The 17,040-nt window shown below is 40.9% G+C and overlaps 1 protein-coding gene across 2 annotated transcripts in view; it reads left to right on the top strand.

Moving 5' to 3' along the window:
- Positions 1–6,408: 6,408 nt before the first annotated feature.
- Slf2 (SMC5-SMC6 complex localization factor 2) overlaps positions 6,409–17,040 on the top strand; it is a 51,197-nt gene continuing 40,565 nt past the window's right edge. Inside the window, exons 1-5 of one of the 2 annotated variants that reach the window (XR_007592560.1) lie at positions 6,409–6,788; positions 9,883–9,926; positions 10,517–11,244; positions 13,095–13,149; positions 15,285–16,252. Coding sequence is in view for 1 of the 2 variants with exons in the window: in XM_050146645.1 (XP_050002602.1) it covers positions 6,649–6,788; positions 9,883–9,926; positions 10,517–11,244; positions 13,095–13,149; positions 15,285–16,252 (1,935 nt within the window). In the remaining variant the exon portion in view is untranslated. The remainder of the gene's footprint in view (positions 6,789–9,882; positions 9,927–10,516; positions 11,245–13,094; positions 13,150–15,284; positions 16,253–17,040) is intronic. The other variant, XM_050146645.1, reaches the window with a different exon arrangement.

The raw sequence follows: 17,040 nt of genomic DNA, 5'->3' as shown, positions 1-17,040 counted from the left end.
AAAAAAAAAAAAAAAAAAAAGAAATAAACAAGTATTGGGGTGTATGTGAAATCACTAGCAACTGCCTGCTTTGACAGCAGGCCTGTCATGTCTCACTCATGGCTCCCCAGGGTTTTGTGCTGTGAGGAGAAGCAACAGACCTACATTCCCATGTGGAAATTATGGTCTAGAGACACTGCCCCCACTTAGTCAGGAATGTGCCCTCCAGTGCTCCCAGTCCCACCTCCTTCCACACTGAGCCGAGTACCAGGTACCATTTATCATCGTGCTGATATGGACGCTGGACCAGGCCACCTTTTCTAATTTGTAGGAATGTGGTGATTAAATGGGTCAGAATCCAGAAACTGCTTACAACAGGGTCTGACCCACAACATGTCCAAAGAGAGCTTGCTGTGGACATCATCAGTGTTAAGAAATATTCTTTGACTCCATGTCTCTATAAGAGATAGGAAAATGATCTGATTTTATTTCAATTTTAATTTTATTGATTGATTGATTGAGGCAGGGTTTCACTGTACTAGAACTCTCTATATGGACCAAGCTGGCCTCAACCTCACAAAGCACCACCTGCCTCTGCCTCCCCAATGCTGAGATTAAAGGTAGCTTCCTGGCTACTAAATATTTCTTCATTACCTACATGTGGGGCAAGTGTGAGAACCTTGATTGTGCTACTCAAAACAAAACAAAATCTCAAAGTTTGTATATAATATCTTAAATTTAAATTTTTTTTTCATGTCTTTACAAGATCTCCTGAGTAAATCGGGAGCATGGGTACCATGGGAGAGGGTAAAAGGGGAGGGGAGAGGAAGGGATGGGAACAGAGAAAAATACGTAGTTTAATAAAAACAATTTTTAAAAAGTTCAGGAAAAAATTATTTGGGGCTTGATATAGAAATATAGGCACATAATCCCAACCCTCCATGATCATGAGTTTAAGGCCAGTCTGGTCTACATAGTACATTCCAGGTTAGCAGGCTACACAAGCAAGACAGCATCTCACAAAATCTAGACAACAATGGAATAAAACAAACAAAAAACCTCTTTGGGGCTAAAATGTACACCTTCCTAGGAGGCTATCTTATGGCTCAGGCTCAGCATTATGATGTTCTTCAAACTTAAAGCTTGAAGATAAAGGAAAGACCTGTGAGGCTAAAGGTGTAACACAGTAGTAGCATGAATGTGTATGTGTGTGTTTATGTCCCTGTGTTCCATCCCTAGCACCATAAAAAAAATACAAGATGCATCATGGTTGGGGCTAGATAGTTCAGTGGTTACAAGCTGGCTGTTCTTCAAAAAAACTGGGTTCAATTGCTAGCACGCACATGATGGCTCACAACTAGTTGGAATTCCAATACCAGGATATCTGGTACCCTTTTCTAGTCTCTGCATACTTATGGTATAGACATAGATACTGGCAAAATACCTATACCTGCGAAATAAAAATAAGTCACATACATCATAGTCAATATGTTGAATTCTGCTAAGAGCAGTACAAAGGTCTGAGATCAAATTATTACCCCCAAAAGACTCTCTACAGCTCCAGGGAAATCAAGTTCTTCATGATGGACATTTTGAACTATCCCCTCTCACCCATATCCCTCTTGCAGGCACTAGATTACTGAAGACCCGAGAGAGGTTAATCAGCTCCTCTCTGTCTAGAAGGTGTTAGAGTACAGGAAGGCAAAGACACACTATTAGAAAAAGAAGGACCAGTGTTTCCTACCATATGCAGTGAAATGTACAGGAAGTTCTCCCTATCAGCAAGTTAACATTCAAGTCTTCAGGAAAGACAATCTGTAATTCAAATTAGTTTGGAGCTCATATACCATGTGAACTGCACTAGCATTCTCTGTGCCCCATCCTGGGGCAGTTGGTAATTCTTCAGTTTCAAAACTTTCTAAGGGCTCACTAACCATGTGTGAGAAATGCCTGACTGCAGGCCGGAGTCTCTAAAACCAATAATTCCCAACACTTTTAGATAGACAAGTCTACTACCACTGTAGAAACTTGGACCTCACTCTCTCTTCTTTCCTCCTATATGTATACACACCAACATAGGTATATGTCACACACACAAAAAAGTCCATAGAACATGTGTGTGTGTGTGTACACGTACTATGTATGTTACATGCTTAAAGTCAAAATGGCTGTGATGGCACATGCTTATAACCCCTGTTCTTAGGAGGTGAGGCAGGAGGATTGTGGGAAGATGGTCTACCTAGTGAGTTAAGTGAGACAGTGAGGCCCAGTCTCAAAACAGCAAGGGTCAGGGACGTAACTAGACGGCAGAACATTTGCCTAGCATGGATAAGGCTCTGAAATTGATCCCCAGCAAAGATGACAAAGAATGAAGTAACTAAGCAGTAGTATAAGAATTGTTAAATATGTTAAAATTCACGAATATATTTCTCATGTGTATGTGGGAAATTGTCTTGAAACATTCCATAGGGAAATAACACGAAACAGGCGTCCTTAGCTGCGGGGTTTGCAGTTTTACTCCTTACTCCTAGGACGTTTGGATTGCGTGACGTTATATTAAATTTGGCACCTCGCAGGTGGTCCCTGAAGCTAAACTGGTGCTTTTTTCCAATCATTTGCTCAGCCCTGTCTCGTTCAGCATCTGTTTGCAAAGGTGCTCTGTGTGTGTGTGTGTGTGTGTGTGTGTGTGTGTGTGTGTGTGTGTCTTGAGCCATGGTGAGCTCACCTTTCCCTTCTTGAGACCCTTATGTGGTCTGTCTTTCTCTGTCAGGCTTTCAAGTTAATTGTTTCCTGTTTCTCTGAGTCTGTTCCTTATCCCCCCTCTCAGACCACCCTCCACACACTCCTACCCCCACCCTCTCCTCAGCACATGGATCTTTGTCTCTTGGCCTGCCCTTGGGCACCCTCTGAGAGCCTTGGAGTTAATTTCCAAGTAGAGCAATCTCAACACAAAATCATGCCATTCTTGTAAAGCCAGAAGTTGCTTTCCATGTTTCTAGATTTTTAGCGAGTCTGTGTTATGTACTGATTATTCTCTTAATCCCTGAGTGCTGAGGTTTTCTGTGAGATCACAAGTCTTTGTGACTGCTTGAGTTCGCTGGCATCCCTTAGACAGTCACGTTCCCAGAGCTTGCTGTCCCTAGTGACACTTTTCCCTGGCTATCTCTCCCATTCCTCTCATGAGTGCCAGAGCCTGCTAACTCTGGAGTTGCTGCTAGAGTACCAGATAGCTCACAAATACTTTATATACACAGGCAGGGGAGGTGGCGGGAAGGGGCAGGGCTAGAGACAAGTCTCAGTGGTTCAGAGCACTGGCTGCTCTTCCAGAGGACCCAGAGCTCCAATTCCCAGCACCAACATGGCAGCTCACAACTGCCTGTGACTCTAGGGCCGTTCACTGCTGCCTTCTGGCCTCTCTGAGCAGCAGGCTTGCAAGTGGTACACAGACATACACGTAGACAGAATACTCACATGCATCAAAATAAATAATTTAGCCTTTAATCCCAGCAGTCAGGAGGCAGAGGAAGGCGAATATGTGAGTCCAAGGCCAACCTGGTCTACAGATTGAGTTTGAGGACAGCCAGGGGTACACAGAGAAACCCCTGTCTGGAAAACCAAACAAATAAAGTTTCAAAAGCCACTCCAGGTTCTGAGCCTTTGCTTCCTTATCCCCACACTCAGAAATCGTACCTAACCAGCCGCTTACAGTCTGGCCTTCCTTTCTCAGATTTTCTCCGTGTTAGCTCTCTCACCTAGTCTTGCTGACACTGTTCATCATCCCCCATCCACATCTCAGGTTTTCTCTCCTATCTTGTCACCCTATGAGAGCACACACGAGAGCTCTTTTGACAGCTTTTAGTCTATAGTTCCCTGGCTATCTATTTTCAGTCCACTACAAAGTACAAGAGGAAACAAACCAAAAAGCTCTCACAAAACTGAGAATAACTTAGTGGCAGTGTGCTTGCCTCATATGCATGAGACCCTGAGTTTCATCTTCGGTAACCTAAGAGGTAGGGGAAACCCTTGACTGGGAATATATATGTCTGTGCATAGTGTATATGTACACATGAAAAGTGAAGAGTATAAACACATGACAGGGGTTCAGTTCTCTTTGGAGGAAAGGAACGTCTTAGTTTCTACCCATTTGTTAGTAATGCTGAATGCATCTCACCCTGCAACCCAAATCTGTATCTTTTTCCTGTGCAGCTTAAGCAAAGAAAAGCTTTGATGTTTATTGAGGATTTAGGCAACTACTTCCCAGTTAAGGAGAGATTTTTTTTTTTAAGTTGTGCTTTCATTATGACTCCATTTATTGATCAAGGGATTTCTTGCCTCACTTAACTTCATAATCTGCTGATCAGATTAAGAAAATGTGAAAACTATTGTTTGGCAACAGGAGTAGAGATTTTAAAGTGATGGTTTGGAGGCTGGATGATTCAAATACTATAATCCAAGAAAAGCGGCTAATTGATCATGCAGAATGTGTTTTTATGCTTTATTCTTTTTATGGACTGAGCATGCAATGAAATGAATCATCTTAAAAGTTTTGTGGATGTGCTGTTATGGAAGCAGGGACTTCCTAGTGTAGAAACAGCCAACAGAAAGTACTACATCAAGGAACAGGAAATGATGCACGGAAAAAGGCATAAACATAGGTTCAACATATTTTCAGCATCTATTATGCTTTTTTTTAAATGTATCAAATAATACATATAGGCAGCACAGTGAATTCTCTGTCATAAGAAGCAGAAAAGTGCCATTGATTTTGGTACTTCTGTCCTTACAGCTTTCCTACCCATAAACAGCTGTGTGTTCTGGGAAGACCCATGTTTACTCTTTACCTCCTACCTCCTACTTTGCCAGCTTATTGGTCGCTTTATTCTCATTAATTCTTCCTCTTGAGAGCTACCAGGGAAGAGAAGAGAGGTGAACTTTGGGTCAGTCTAGTGTGCTTAGAAACAGAAGCAATTCAGTCTCAGTAAAATAAATTTGGAAGACCTGCTCAAATTTTTTTGTGTGTCATTTAGGAATTTGTTCTATCCAACTGAGGGAACATTCCTCTTAATTAAATCCTGGACATCTTTGAGATTGATATTTTGTTTATTGACAAGCATTATAATGGGAATTTTTCAGTCACTGGAATATTTTATTTAGCTCTTTTGAGACAGGATCTTACTACATAGTCAAGACTAACCTTAATCTCTCTCTCTCTCTTTCTCTCTCTCTCTCTCCAGTGTTTCTTTGTATAGCCCTGTCCTGGAATTTGCTCTATAGACCAGGCTGGCCTCAAACTCACAGAGATCTGCCTGCCTCTGCTTTCTGAGTTCTGGGATTAAAGGCGTGTGCCACCACCACTAGGCTATTTCTCTCTTTCCTTATATTTATTTCATGTGTGTGTATATGATGACAAAAGTCACAGGATGACTTGCTGGATGGCATCAGCTATCTCTTTCTGTCCTGTGGTCCTGGGTTGTGAAAGCAAGTTCCTTTATGCCCTGAACTCTCACTATAGCCACGGCCTCAGTCTCTTCAATCTCCCAAGTGCTAGGATTCAGGCCTTCCTTACAGCAACCGTCCTCAGGAGTCTGAAGGACAAAGGAAAGGGAACCATGTATTTGTACCAATTGCTTAACAGAATTTAAACCTGTTTACATTGATGTTTTTTATGGCTTAAAATTACCCAGAGAAGTAAGATATCCATTCTATACACAGGGAGTGTGAGACTCAGAAATACTATCTGAGCAGTCTCTCAGCTTACAAAGAAAACCCAGACTAACCCAGTTGCCTTCAAAGCAACGGCCCTTGACAAATGAGGAATGATCCGTACAAAAATCCCCCAAAACGTCTATTTGCAGGGACTTCAAGGGAAACCCATTACAGACAAACGCTTTTACAGAATTAAAAAAAAAAAAAATCTACATCAATGCTTGGGTATCCTCCCTACCCTGCCCTTAGTGGAGTGGGGGGGAGGGGCAAAAGCATATGATTGTATACAAGATCCCTCACAGAACGGCCAAATCACAATGGACAGAGCAGATTACTGAGGAAATGGTGACAGCATTATGGCACTTTGGCCTAAGATGCTAAAGTGACTATGTAATATTAGCGCAGCCGTGCACTTCCTTAAGCACAATCGTGACAACTGCTGGACAACCTCGCTGCAGACAGCTGCAGGCTTGGATTTACTTCTGCAAACCTCACCCCTGCCCCTCGATCAGGCGGGTGTCGCCAGCTGTCGTAGCACTCACCGCAGTCTTCCCTTTCCCACTCCCACGCACCCGCCAAGGCCGGCGCGGCCCCGACGCGGAGGCGCGCGCCTCAGGCGCACGTGACGGGTCTGGGGAGGGCAGTTTTCATTCTCCCCTCCTCCTTCCAGAAGCCCCCGCCTGCTCCTTCTAGGACGAGGCTTTTCATTGGGTCACCACCAGAGTGACCCCCAGGTCAGCCAATCAAGACGCGGAACCTTAGGTAAGGCCCGCCCCCTGGCGGTCCTCGGGTTCCTTCCCGCTCACGCCGGAGTCACTTCCGAAGAGAGAACCGCCATGAAGAGAGTAGGGGGTGCCGCCCACCTCTGCACCGACAGCCTCCCCGAGTCCCAGCAGCAAGACGGCAACCACGCAACCAGCTTCTCCATTCACAGCTCATGCCGCCGTCGCCAGCGGCGCCGACATGACAAGGCGCTGCATGCCCGCTAGGCCAGGTTTCCCCTCATCCCCAGCCCCGGGGTCGTCGCCCCCGCGCTGCCATCTGAGACCCGGTAGTACCGCCCCTGCTGCAGCGGGAAAAAGAACAGAAAGTCCTGGGGACAGGTACCGTGCAGAGGGGCTTGAGAAGGGGCCGGGTCGCGGGGACACGGGTAGAAGGGAGGACTGCGGACGGCTGCTCTTGAGTTCCCGCCATCCTCAGCGAGCTCAGGCCTTAATGTTCTGGGGCCTGCAAACCCTTGCCCCGCCTCCGCGCGGGGCTTCTGGGAGTTGGAGTCTCCTTTTCTGTAGTTGGGATGTTGCTTTTGGTTTAGTGACCACAGTAGCTACGGAGAGCTCGCTTAGGTAGAAGGTTATTTTTATTCTTTTCGAGAGCTTGACCTGGGACCCTCCCTACTCAATGCATCTATTTAGATCGTTCTGATGCTGTTGGTTTCTACACTGTGCGTGAAATTATGTAAGATGTGATAAGGAAAACCCACGAATTACTTTATAGTACAGTGTACACGATCATTCATACTAAAAAAATTTTTGTAATGTGCCCGTTTTCTCCTTGAGTAACTTTCTGCCTCTCCAAGAAAGCTTTCTTTTCCTCTTTATTTTTTCTTCTCTCTCTCTCTCCTCTCCTCTCCTCTCCTCTCCTCTCCTCTCCTCCTCTCCTCCTCTCCTCCTCTCCTCCTCTCCCCCTCTCCCCTCTCCCCTCTCCCCTCTCCTCTCTCTTTCTTTGTAAAGATTTTCTGGGAGCTATGTAATGATGGAGAATTTCATCAAATGACATCCTCTGACAATAAAACATACTTAAATTATCTATGAACTTGGTACTGTCTTTTTATTTTAATTTTTAAAAGTAACACGGTTAAAAGTAAATTTGTGCTTTAAAAGTATTGTGGCATAGACTCACAACCCTTTATCTTACTTCTGAATGCCAGAAAGCTATGAAAAACAAACGCTTCCATTAAGTTTTTTACCACAGCTCATTTGGCAGCCGAGGCAGGCTGGCCAGAGTTAATGCAAGGTTGTCTACTGGTGTCATAAGCTTTGCTGGAGAAATATTAGTATGTTTGGCTACAGGTTACAACACCAGACCATGCTGGGGGCTGTATATAATACATTCAAGTTATTTCCTTCCCAAAGTCCAGTAAATCCAGAATTCTAACCCGTTTGGTTCCTGAACTTTCAGATAAAGGTTTGTGAGGCTGTCATAATCTTTTTAACCAGTTACAGAGAAGTTATGGACATTTCTGTGCATTCAACTTAAGGAAGCAATTATTTTTACCCCTAGAAAGTTTCATTTATAGTTATGTGATTTACCTAAAGCCATTTCCCCCCCTCTTTCTAGTGTATTTAGGAGGAGTATTAGGCTTGATGCTTTAGGGAAGAGATATGGCGTTATATTTAGCAGAACTAGTAATATTATTTTGATTTGCATTAGCTGCTTATGGATTCTTTTCCACCTTTCCAGCTACCAATAATAGGGTATCACTTGTCTTCCCTTTGCAGACTAGCATTTCTTCCTTTACTCGGTGGTGGAGTTAATTCACCTTACGTAATTTACTTTCTATAAACAAATGTATATATTCTCCTTTAGCCTGTAACTTATCTTTCAGTCAGAACCATTTAGATTCTATCAACTTACTTTTCAAGTCTTAAGTAAGCCAGTAATGATGCGCATCACTCTTATGTGACCAATGAAAAGATAGAAAAGGACATCAGCCTTGGATTTGGATTGCTCATTCACTGAGTAATCAAGTTCATCCACAGAGGAGACAATGCTGGTAGCCTACTGCTGCTGGCTATCAGCAAAGTGGATACATTTTATAAATTTTTTTATAACTTATTTACTTTATTTCATGTTCATTGATGTTTTGCCTGCATGTATGTCTGTGTGAGTGTATGTCTGTGTGAGGGTGTCAGATCCCCTGGAACTGGAGTTACAGACAGTTGTGAGCTGCCATGTGGGTGCTCGAAATTGAACCCAGGTCCTCTGGAAGAGCAGTCAGTATTCTTAACTGCTGAGCCTTTCCAGCCCCTCAGTAAGTTATTTACTCAATTTTCCTATACATGTAATATCGCCCTTTTATAAGCTGACAGCCCAGTGTGCAAGAGTAAGTCAGAGTTTAGGTTTTGGTAATAATTGTTGTGTGCCCATGTTAGGGCACAGTAACCCATAAAAATTATTAAACCAGTTTGGTTTTAGATTTTTTTTTCCTTGTTAACTTTCACATTTCTGTTTTTCATTTGTGTAGTATGCTGTTTTTTTTTTTTTAAAAAATGCTCAAGAGTTTTATTAATATTTTACTTATTTTATGTGTATGAGTGTTTTGGCTGCATGTATATCTGCACCATGTGTGTGCCTGGTGCCTGAGGAGACCAGAAGAGGGTGTTACATACCCTGGAGCTGGAGTCAGACATTTGTGAATAACCAAACCGCTTCTCTGCAAGAACAGCAAGGGTCTTAAACACTGAGCCATCTCTTCAGCTCCTTGAACTCTTTTGTGTTTTTGTTTATATGGTTTTTTAGTTTGTGTGTGGGTGGTGTCCCCTGAGACAAGGTCTCACTATGTAATTTCATAGTGAAATTCACTATGAATTTCACTGGCCTAAAATTCACTACATAGACCAGCCTGATCTCAAACAAATGCACCTGCTTCTGTGTCCTGAGTGCTTGAATTAAAGGTGTGCTCCACTACTGCTGGCTAATCTTAAGGAATTTTAGATTTAGGAAAAGAAAAAACATTTGAAACACAGTGTGGCTCATTCTAGTTTTTGCTGTTGCTTAGTTTAGACTCAAATGATGCTTTCTGCTTTTGCCTTGCACATTCCTTTCAACTACCTCCCTAGAATCAACCCAGGTGTTGTTTCTCCCATCTGTTACTCTGCTCCTGCTGCAAGAGTTTGTGAAGGTTTATGATCTATCGCCATTACTCACCACTTCCCTAGATTTACACTGCAGTTTTGCCATTTTAGTATTCTTGATTTCATTGTCTCAGTTGTATATATAAACAGAGAAAATTGGTTATATTTTCAACTTTCTTATGGCTTAGCAAAGTATGATTACTATTGTCAGAACCTGATTAGTTACATCACAGAGTGGAATCCAGCTGTATTATGTAAATCTAACATTCACCACTTAATCTAAAGTATTTATGTTTTAATACTTGATTTTGTGATGCCATATTAGTTGTGCTTTTGTTTTCAGGAAACAATCAATCATAGATTTCTTCAAGCCAGCTTCAAAACAAGGTATGCATGTTGTTAATGTATTTTTGATGGGTTGTTTTAGAGGTGAAGAGGGCCTCCAAACTTTGATTATACTCTTCAGAATTGGAAATTGTACAGTTTTAATGAAGATGCGATAAACATTGAGCCATTTGTTATGCATTTTTAACATTTAAAATAATTCAGTTTATAGTGTTTTTGTTTTGTTTTGTTTTGTTTTTAAATTTTTTCCCAAGACAGAGTTTCTCTGTGTAGATCTGGCTGTCCTGGAACTCACTCTGTAGACCAGGCTGGCCTCAAACTCATAGATCTGTCTGCCTCTGCTTCCCAATGTTTATATTATTTTTATTCTCTAATACAGTAGCTCACAAATGGAGCCATAGGGAGGTTAGATGAGGTAGCAGAAGGGATTCATGAATGTAAACTTCATAAAAGGTAAATCTATTTCTTAATTTCTCTCTCTTCCAAAATGTATTTTATTACCCAAATATTAATTGGCTTGAATTTTTTAGTAGCTTCAATAATTTATAAATTGATAGTTAAATAGTAATAGAAACGTTAGTTTATTTTTAATAACATACAGTTTGTATGTGTTTTAATTGTGGCTGTTTTAGACAAACATATGTTGGATTCTCAACAAAAATCAAACATCAAATATGGAGGAAATGGAGTATCCATCAATGAGACAGAACAATTTGAAAGGAAATTATCATCACCAAAAAAACCCAAACCCAAAAGAATGTCATCAGAAGAAAGTCCTATTTTAGAAGCTTTCATGAAAGGTGGTAAAGAGCACCACAAAGATCATGGTGTACATGAGTCACGTCAGCCTTGTATGTCAGTAGGCTCCAAATACTTACTAAAAGGAGCAGGTGTGTATGCTCCTTCCTCTTATCGATTGTCCAAAGAGATGAAGGCACGAAAGAAAAAACACCGGTCTCCAGAGAGAAGGAAGTCACTGTTCATTCATGAAAGTAACAGGGAGAAGAATGAGAGAGATCAAGGAAAGACCAATGAAGACTCCAGAAAGCAGGCCCAAGAGACAGAAGGTGACATCTTCAAGAACAGCTCCAGAAGTGTTAGCAGCAGAAGCAGTCTGTCCCGGCACCACCCAGGAGAAAGCCCCCTGGGAGCTCGGTTCCAGTTGTCATTAGCTTCTTACTGCCGAGAACGAGAGCAGAAGAAGTTGAGAAAGGAACAAATGGAGCAGAGAATCAACTCGGAAAATTCTTTCTCAGAAACATCCTTAAAATCCTCTAGCATAGGGAAAAAATGTAAGCCAAGGCATGAGCACAGCAAACAGAATGATGCTGTACCTGGGAAGAGCAACCTGTCAAATCTGGTATGTACAGTAATTACTGGGTTAGCTTTACCACTGCTGTACCATGGTTAGATCCTAAGTCTAAAGATACTTAGTAATCCGTGACATTTAAGGAAATGCAGTACATAATTTGGGCTGACACTGAATTCATTGGGTTTCCTCCACCTCCCCTACATTGAATTCAGTAAATTTCTTTACCCAATTTTTTCAAACTAGGAGCAAAGATCATTTCTAGTGGAAAGTATAGTCATTTTTTTTAAGTTACGATTTCCAAAAGTAAGTACTGGGGGGCTGGAGAGATGGCTCAGAGGGTAAGAGCACTGGCTGCTCTTCCAGAGGTCCCGAGTTCAATTCCCAGCAACCACATGGTGGCTCACAACCATCTGTAATGAGACCTGGTACCTTCCTTGCCAGCAGTACATTGTATGCTTAATAAATAAATAAATCTTTAAAAAAAAAAAGTACTGAAGGAATGGCAAATATAAAAGAACAAGGAACAATTTAGAGCATTGGTTCTTAAAATGTCCTCGGAGCAGTAGTAGCACTAGCAGCAGTTGGGAATTTGTCAGAAATGCAGTCTCTGCTTGGAGAAACAATGGAGTTGGAGCCTATCAGTTCTTGGTTCTAAAGCCATCAGGATAACTGATGCACTCCAAAAGTTGAAGAATCACTGTTCCAGATATATATAAATCTTTATTATTTTATTTAAACCTGTATGTGAAGGTACTCAAGAGGCCAAAAGAAGCCATCAGATCCCTTGGAGTTGTAGTTCCTGATGGTTGTGAGCTGCCTGATGTGGATAATAAGAACTCAAGTCCTACAAGAGGACAAAAACTCATAACTGCTGAGCTGTTTCTCCAGCCCCATAAATAAATCTTTGATTGGGCATGGGTCTTAGAAACATAGTTGATGACTTAGAAAACTACATGTATTTTTTTAGTTCTTACCATTTTTCTTTTGAGAATATAGACTCAGATTAGCATCAGAGCTTTCCACTCTTCCCTAGAAAATCAACTATGCTGGTCTTTGTAACCTAATCCTTGCTCAAAAACAAAAACAATTTAGAACTAGGAATTCAGCTCTGGTTCAGTGCTTGCCCACAAGTATATAAGAACCCTGCAGTTCCCAACATTGCGTAGAAGTGCAGTTGATAGCTGCTATGAAAACTTCAAATCAGATAAACCAGAAATAACTAACATTCCAGGAGTGAATAAAAAGAAATCTTGGTTGGCATTGTGTATTACTAGAAGATAATGTAAATTCAGAGGCCTCTTTGCAATAAGATTGTGCATTTACTATGAATGTTGCTAATAATAAGTAGATATAATATTTGGTCCATAAACTAATAGTTTTCATGCCGGGCAGTGGTGGCGCACGCCTTTAATCCCAGCACTCGGGAGGCAGAGGCAGGCGGATCTCTGTGAGTTCGAGGCCAGCCTGGTCTACAAGCGCTAGTGCCAGGACAGGCTCCAAAGCCAGAGAAACCTTGTCTTGGAAAAACAAAAGAAAAACCAAGAAAAAAAAACTAATAGTTTTCAACTATTGTATTAATTTTTGAGTTATGAGTATAAATTACTGTTAACTTATGAAACATGAACTTCATTTTTGTGATTTTTTTTAGCATATTTTATGATGCAGATGGCAGTGTGTGTGTGTGTATTTGGTATTGCATTTGGGCCTTCTGTCTCTGGACAAGCACTGTACCATTGAGCTACATCACTAGCCCATATCCTTATTTAAGATCTTTAAAGTTCTTTAAAAAAAAAAAAAAAAAAAAACAACAAAAAAAACCTACCTTTGAGTATAGATGCTTGCTTTATTGGTCTAGAAGTCTGTCCAAATGTAAGTTCATATTTTTTACTTCCTCATAGGAAAACGGACATCTCTCAAGAAAAAGATCATCTTCAGACTCATGGGAACTTTCAGGTAGGTAGCATCAGATTTAAACAGAATTTCTAAGTAAGTTTGAAAATAAATTTATTCAAATATTCATTTCCCTTTCTAGAATTAAATGTCTCAGATAATGAGTTTTATAAAATTACATCCCAGAAGAATATTATTCCAAGCTAGATATGGTGGCACATATCTTTATGTTCAAGTCCTCAGGAGGCTGAGATGAGGATCTAGAGCTTGTAGCCAGCCTGAACTATACTGAGTAAGAACTGACCTCAAAAAAAGTGACTGAATTTATTCTGTATAATTTGTTGTCTTGATTTCTCTCTGCCTTACTCAGGAGTTCCTAATAGTGTGTTTTAGCAACGTGTTCTGAATCCTTGGCTACATCAAGAAACATAATTTTGGTGTTAGGAGAGAGGCACATACCTGTAATTCTAACACTCAGTAGGCTGAGGGAAGAGGATTGCAAATTTGGGGCTAACTTGGGCTACAGTGGGTTGCTGTCTCAGAACAAATGAACATCAGCATATTCTTGCATTCTTGTATACTGTAGAAATGTTTTGTATGAAGTTAAAACAGTATCCAAATATTTCAAATACGAAGAGGCCTTTCTAAAATAACATCTCAAGGAAACAGAGGCAGGCCTGGTCTACAGACTGATTTCCAGGACAGGTTCCAAAGCTACACAGAGAAACCGTCTCCACAAGCCAAACAAACAAACAAAAAAGATAATCTGTTTAACTACCTCAACCTTGGTTTTTAGTCATTTAATTTCTCTTCCTGCATTGTTTTTGTTTTGTTTTATTTTGCTTTTTCTAGACAAAGTTTTCTGTATAGTCCTGGCTGTCCAGGAACATGCTGTATAGACCAGGCTGGCCTCGAACTGCCTTTGCCTCCTGAATGATAGGATTAAAGCCATTTACCTCCAACGTTGAGCAAATAAATAGCTATTGAAGTGTTTCTGGTTGCAGTTGTTAAAGAACACAGGCATCTGTAACAAAGTACCCAAGCTTGCATAGCTTCAAACAGCAAAAACTGTTACCTCATAGTTGTAGAAAGTTGAAGTCTAAAATTAGTACATTGGTAAAGGCCTTCCTGATTACTCGGGGAAGACTGCATCTTTACATCTAACAGCTTCTGGTGTTTGCTTGTAGGCTTCAGTATTCCTTGATTGAAAATGTCATCACTCAGTAACATGGTATCTTGTGTATTCCCTCTGGCATACCTGTATTTGGGTCTAAATTTCCTATTTTAGTAAGGAAGCTGATCCTTCGTATCGACCTTGTTTTAATTTGGGTATATCTGTGGAGACCCTGTTCCCAGTTAAGTTCTTATCCTTGAGTGAAGGTCAGTGGTTGACCATATTTGGGGAGACACAGCACAACCCATAGCAACTGAAAACTAGAAGGACATAAAAATTGGTGGTAATCACTAGGTGGAAATATTTGGATGAGTCTATTTATAGGGTTAGTTTTTGGTTTGGTGTTTTTATGTTTTTGTTTTTTAAAACAGGGCTGTCCAATTCCCCCAGCCCCTTCTAGTCCAGACTGACCTTGTATTCATGATCCTCAGGCCTCAGGGCCTCAGACTCCCTACTGCTGGGATTGTAGGTTTACACCACAATGCAAGGTAGAATTTGTTTGTTTGTTTGATTGATTGATTGATTGATTTCTCTCTGTAGCTTTGCCTGTCCTGGAGCACTATGTAGACCAAGCTGACTTCAAACTCAGAGATTCCCTTGCCTCTGCCTCCCAAGTGATTTATCTGTCTTTTAGTCCTATATTTGCTTATAATCTAAAACCCCCATACTTTTATTTTTGAAGTATTTGATTCTAGAACCAGGTGGTTTGGGGGCTTGAAAAGAATGTCCACTTTGAGCAGAAGTACTCTAGAATTCCCTCATTTACTGCCATAGTGCCAGTGTACAGAGTCTTAGGTTTAGGGAGCGATACCTCTGGTAAGATAGTAACTTAATAGACTAACAATAACATTTGAGTACCCGTCATTTAGCTCTAAATTTCTTGGGCATCCCTTTCAGTTCCCTTTCTTCATCACATATACATAGTGAATGGTTTCAGTTTAAACATTTCATCAGAGTTCTGTGAATAAGCTTGAGCCAGACAGAACAGTATGCTTTTCACTGATGTGACAAAAATTAATTTTAGGCTCTAAGCAGAATAAACTCTCCGACAAAAGAAAAAGGAATTCTGTGGACTCAGATCTGAAAAGCACAAAAGAGTCTATCATACCAAAAGCAAAAGAGTCCTTCCTAGAGAAGCGTCCAGACACATCACATCAGAAGGAAAAGTTTATAAGACACATTGCACTGAAGACACCGGGTGGTGTTCTGCGCTTGGAAGATATAGCCAAGGAACCTGATGATGAAACAGAGCGTTCTTCTGCAGACTTGGCACCTTCAAATTCTGGCCACCATTCTTCCAGGAATAGTGACCAAGTCCACGCAGCAAGTACCAAAGAGACTAAAATACAGAAGCCCCACTTACCTTTACCTCAGGAAAAATCTGCAATTAAAAGAGCTAGCAACCTTCAGAAAAGTAAAATAGCTGGCTCTGTGCCATCAAAAGAGACAAAACTACCTTTACTTTCCCATGTTCCAAGTGCTGTTTCCTCTCGAGTACCGTTAAATGCTAAAAATTGCACTCTTCCAGTTCCTAAAAAAGATAAAGAGCGTTCCTCCTCTAAAGAACATTCTGGGCATTCTGCAGAATCCTCCAAACACAAGGAACACAAAGCAAAGACTATTAAGGCTGTTTCTAATGAATCTTCAGGGAAAAGTTCTGGGGGATCTTTGCATTCAGAGTACAGCCCTCCTACAGAGTCTCCCCCAGCTGCCTTGGAAGTTGTGCCGCGTGTCCCAAGCCCTGCAGCACCTTCAGATAAAGAGAGTTCAGGAAATTCTAATGCAGGTAGCAGTGCACTGACAAGGAAATTCAGGGGTGATTTTGATAGTGATGAAGAAAGTTTAGGTTACAACTTAGAGAGCGATGAGGAAGAAGAAACATTAAAATCGCTGGAAGAAATAATGGCTTTGAACTTCAACCAGACTCCGCCAGCTTCAAGAAAGCCTCCTGCCTTTTCCAAAGGCCTCAGGTCCCAGTCATCAGACTACATAGTAAGTAGTTCTGTGATCATTTGTCTTCACTTGATGGGGAAAGGATGAAGTAAAGAAGATAGATTATTAACTTATTTTAAAATTCGGTGTTTACTACTACAACTCATCATTGGACTGACGTGGGTATCATTTTCTCTTTTGGTAAATGAGTTCCCCATATCTTCAATTTTATTATTGTAAATCAGTGGTCTCCAAACTTTTTTGATCACATGTACTTTTTTATTGAAAGGAAACTTTAAGCATGTACGCCAATATAAATGTAACTTGCAGATTCTATACATGTACCACTATAATACTGTGTACTTTTGAAATAAAGTATATACAAAACAGAATTTAGAAGGAAAAAGAACAATTAAGTATGTTCCTGTGGCAGTTACGTAGAAGTTACTATAGATTAAGTTCTACTGGAGTTTCTATAGAAGTTCCATATAAATAGAAGTTCTATTATTTTCTTCCTGCACCCCAATGGATCACCTTGCACACCCCCTGCTTTGGAGACCACTGCTGTAAATGAAGGTAGAGTGTAGAAATGTTGTTAATTGTGGTGTGCAATTTTATTTATAAAGTGCTTCATTCTATCTTGGGAGTAAACTGTATTAATTTTAAGATTTCTGTAAAGTTTGGTGGGGAAGGTATAATATTCCATGGTAACACCTAAAAATTAGTGGTAGTTTGATTTCACTAAAATAGAATGCAGAACCAAAGTCAGGGATGCCACAAAGCCCTTGGGTGTTTGAATTTAGATCCAGAGGTTAGCAGGGTTTTACAGGCAGTGTCCCTCCTAATGG

This window comes from Alexandromys fortis, unplaced genomic scaffold (assembly GCF_014885135.2).
Source record: "Alexandromys fortis isolate MF-2015 unplaced genomic scaffold, M_Fortis_MF-2015_v1.1 scaffold_16, whole genome shotgun sequence".
NCBI lineage: Eukaryota > Metazoa > Chordata > Mammalia > Rodentia > Cricetidae > Alexandromys > Alexandromys fortis.
The sequence above is the reverse complement of the archived record's forward strand: the minus strand, read 5'-3'. Positions and strand labels throughout refer to the sequence as shown.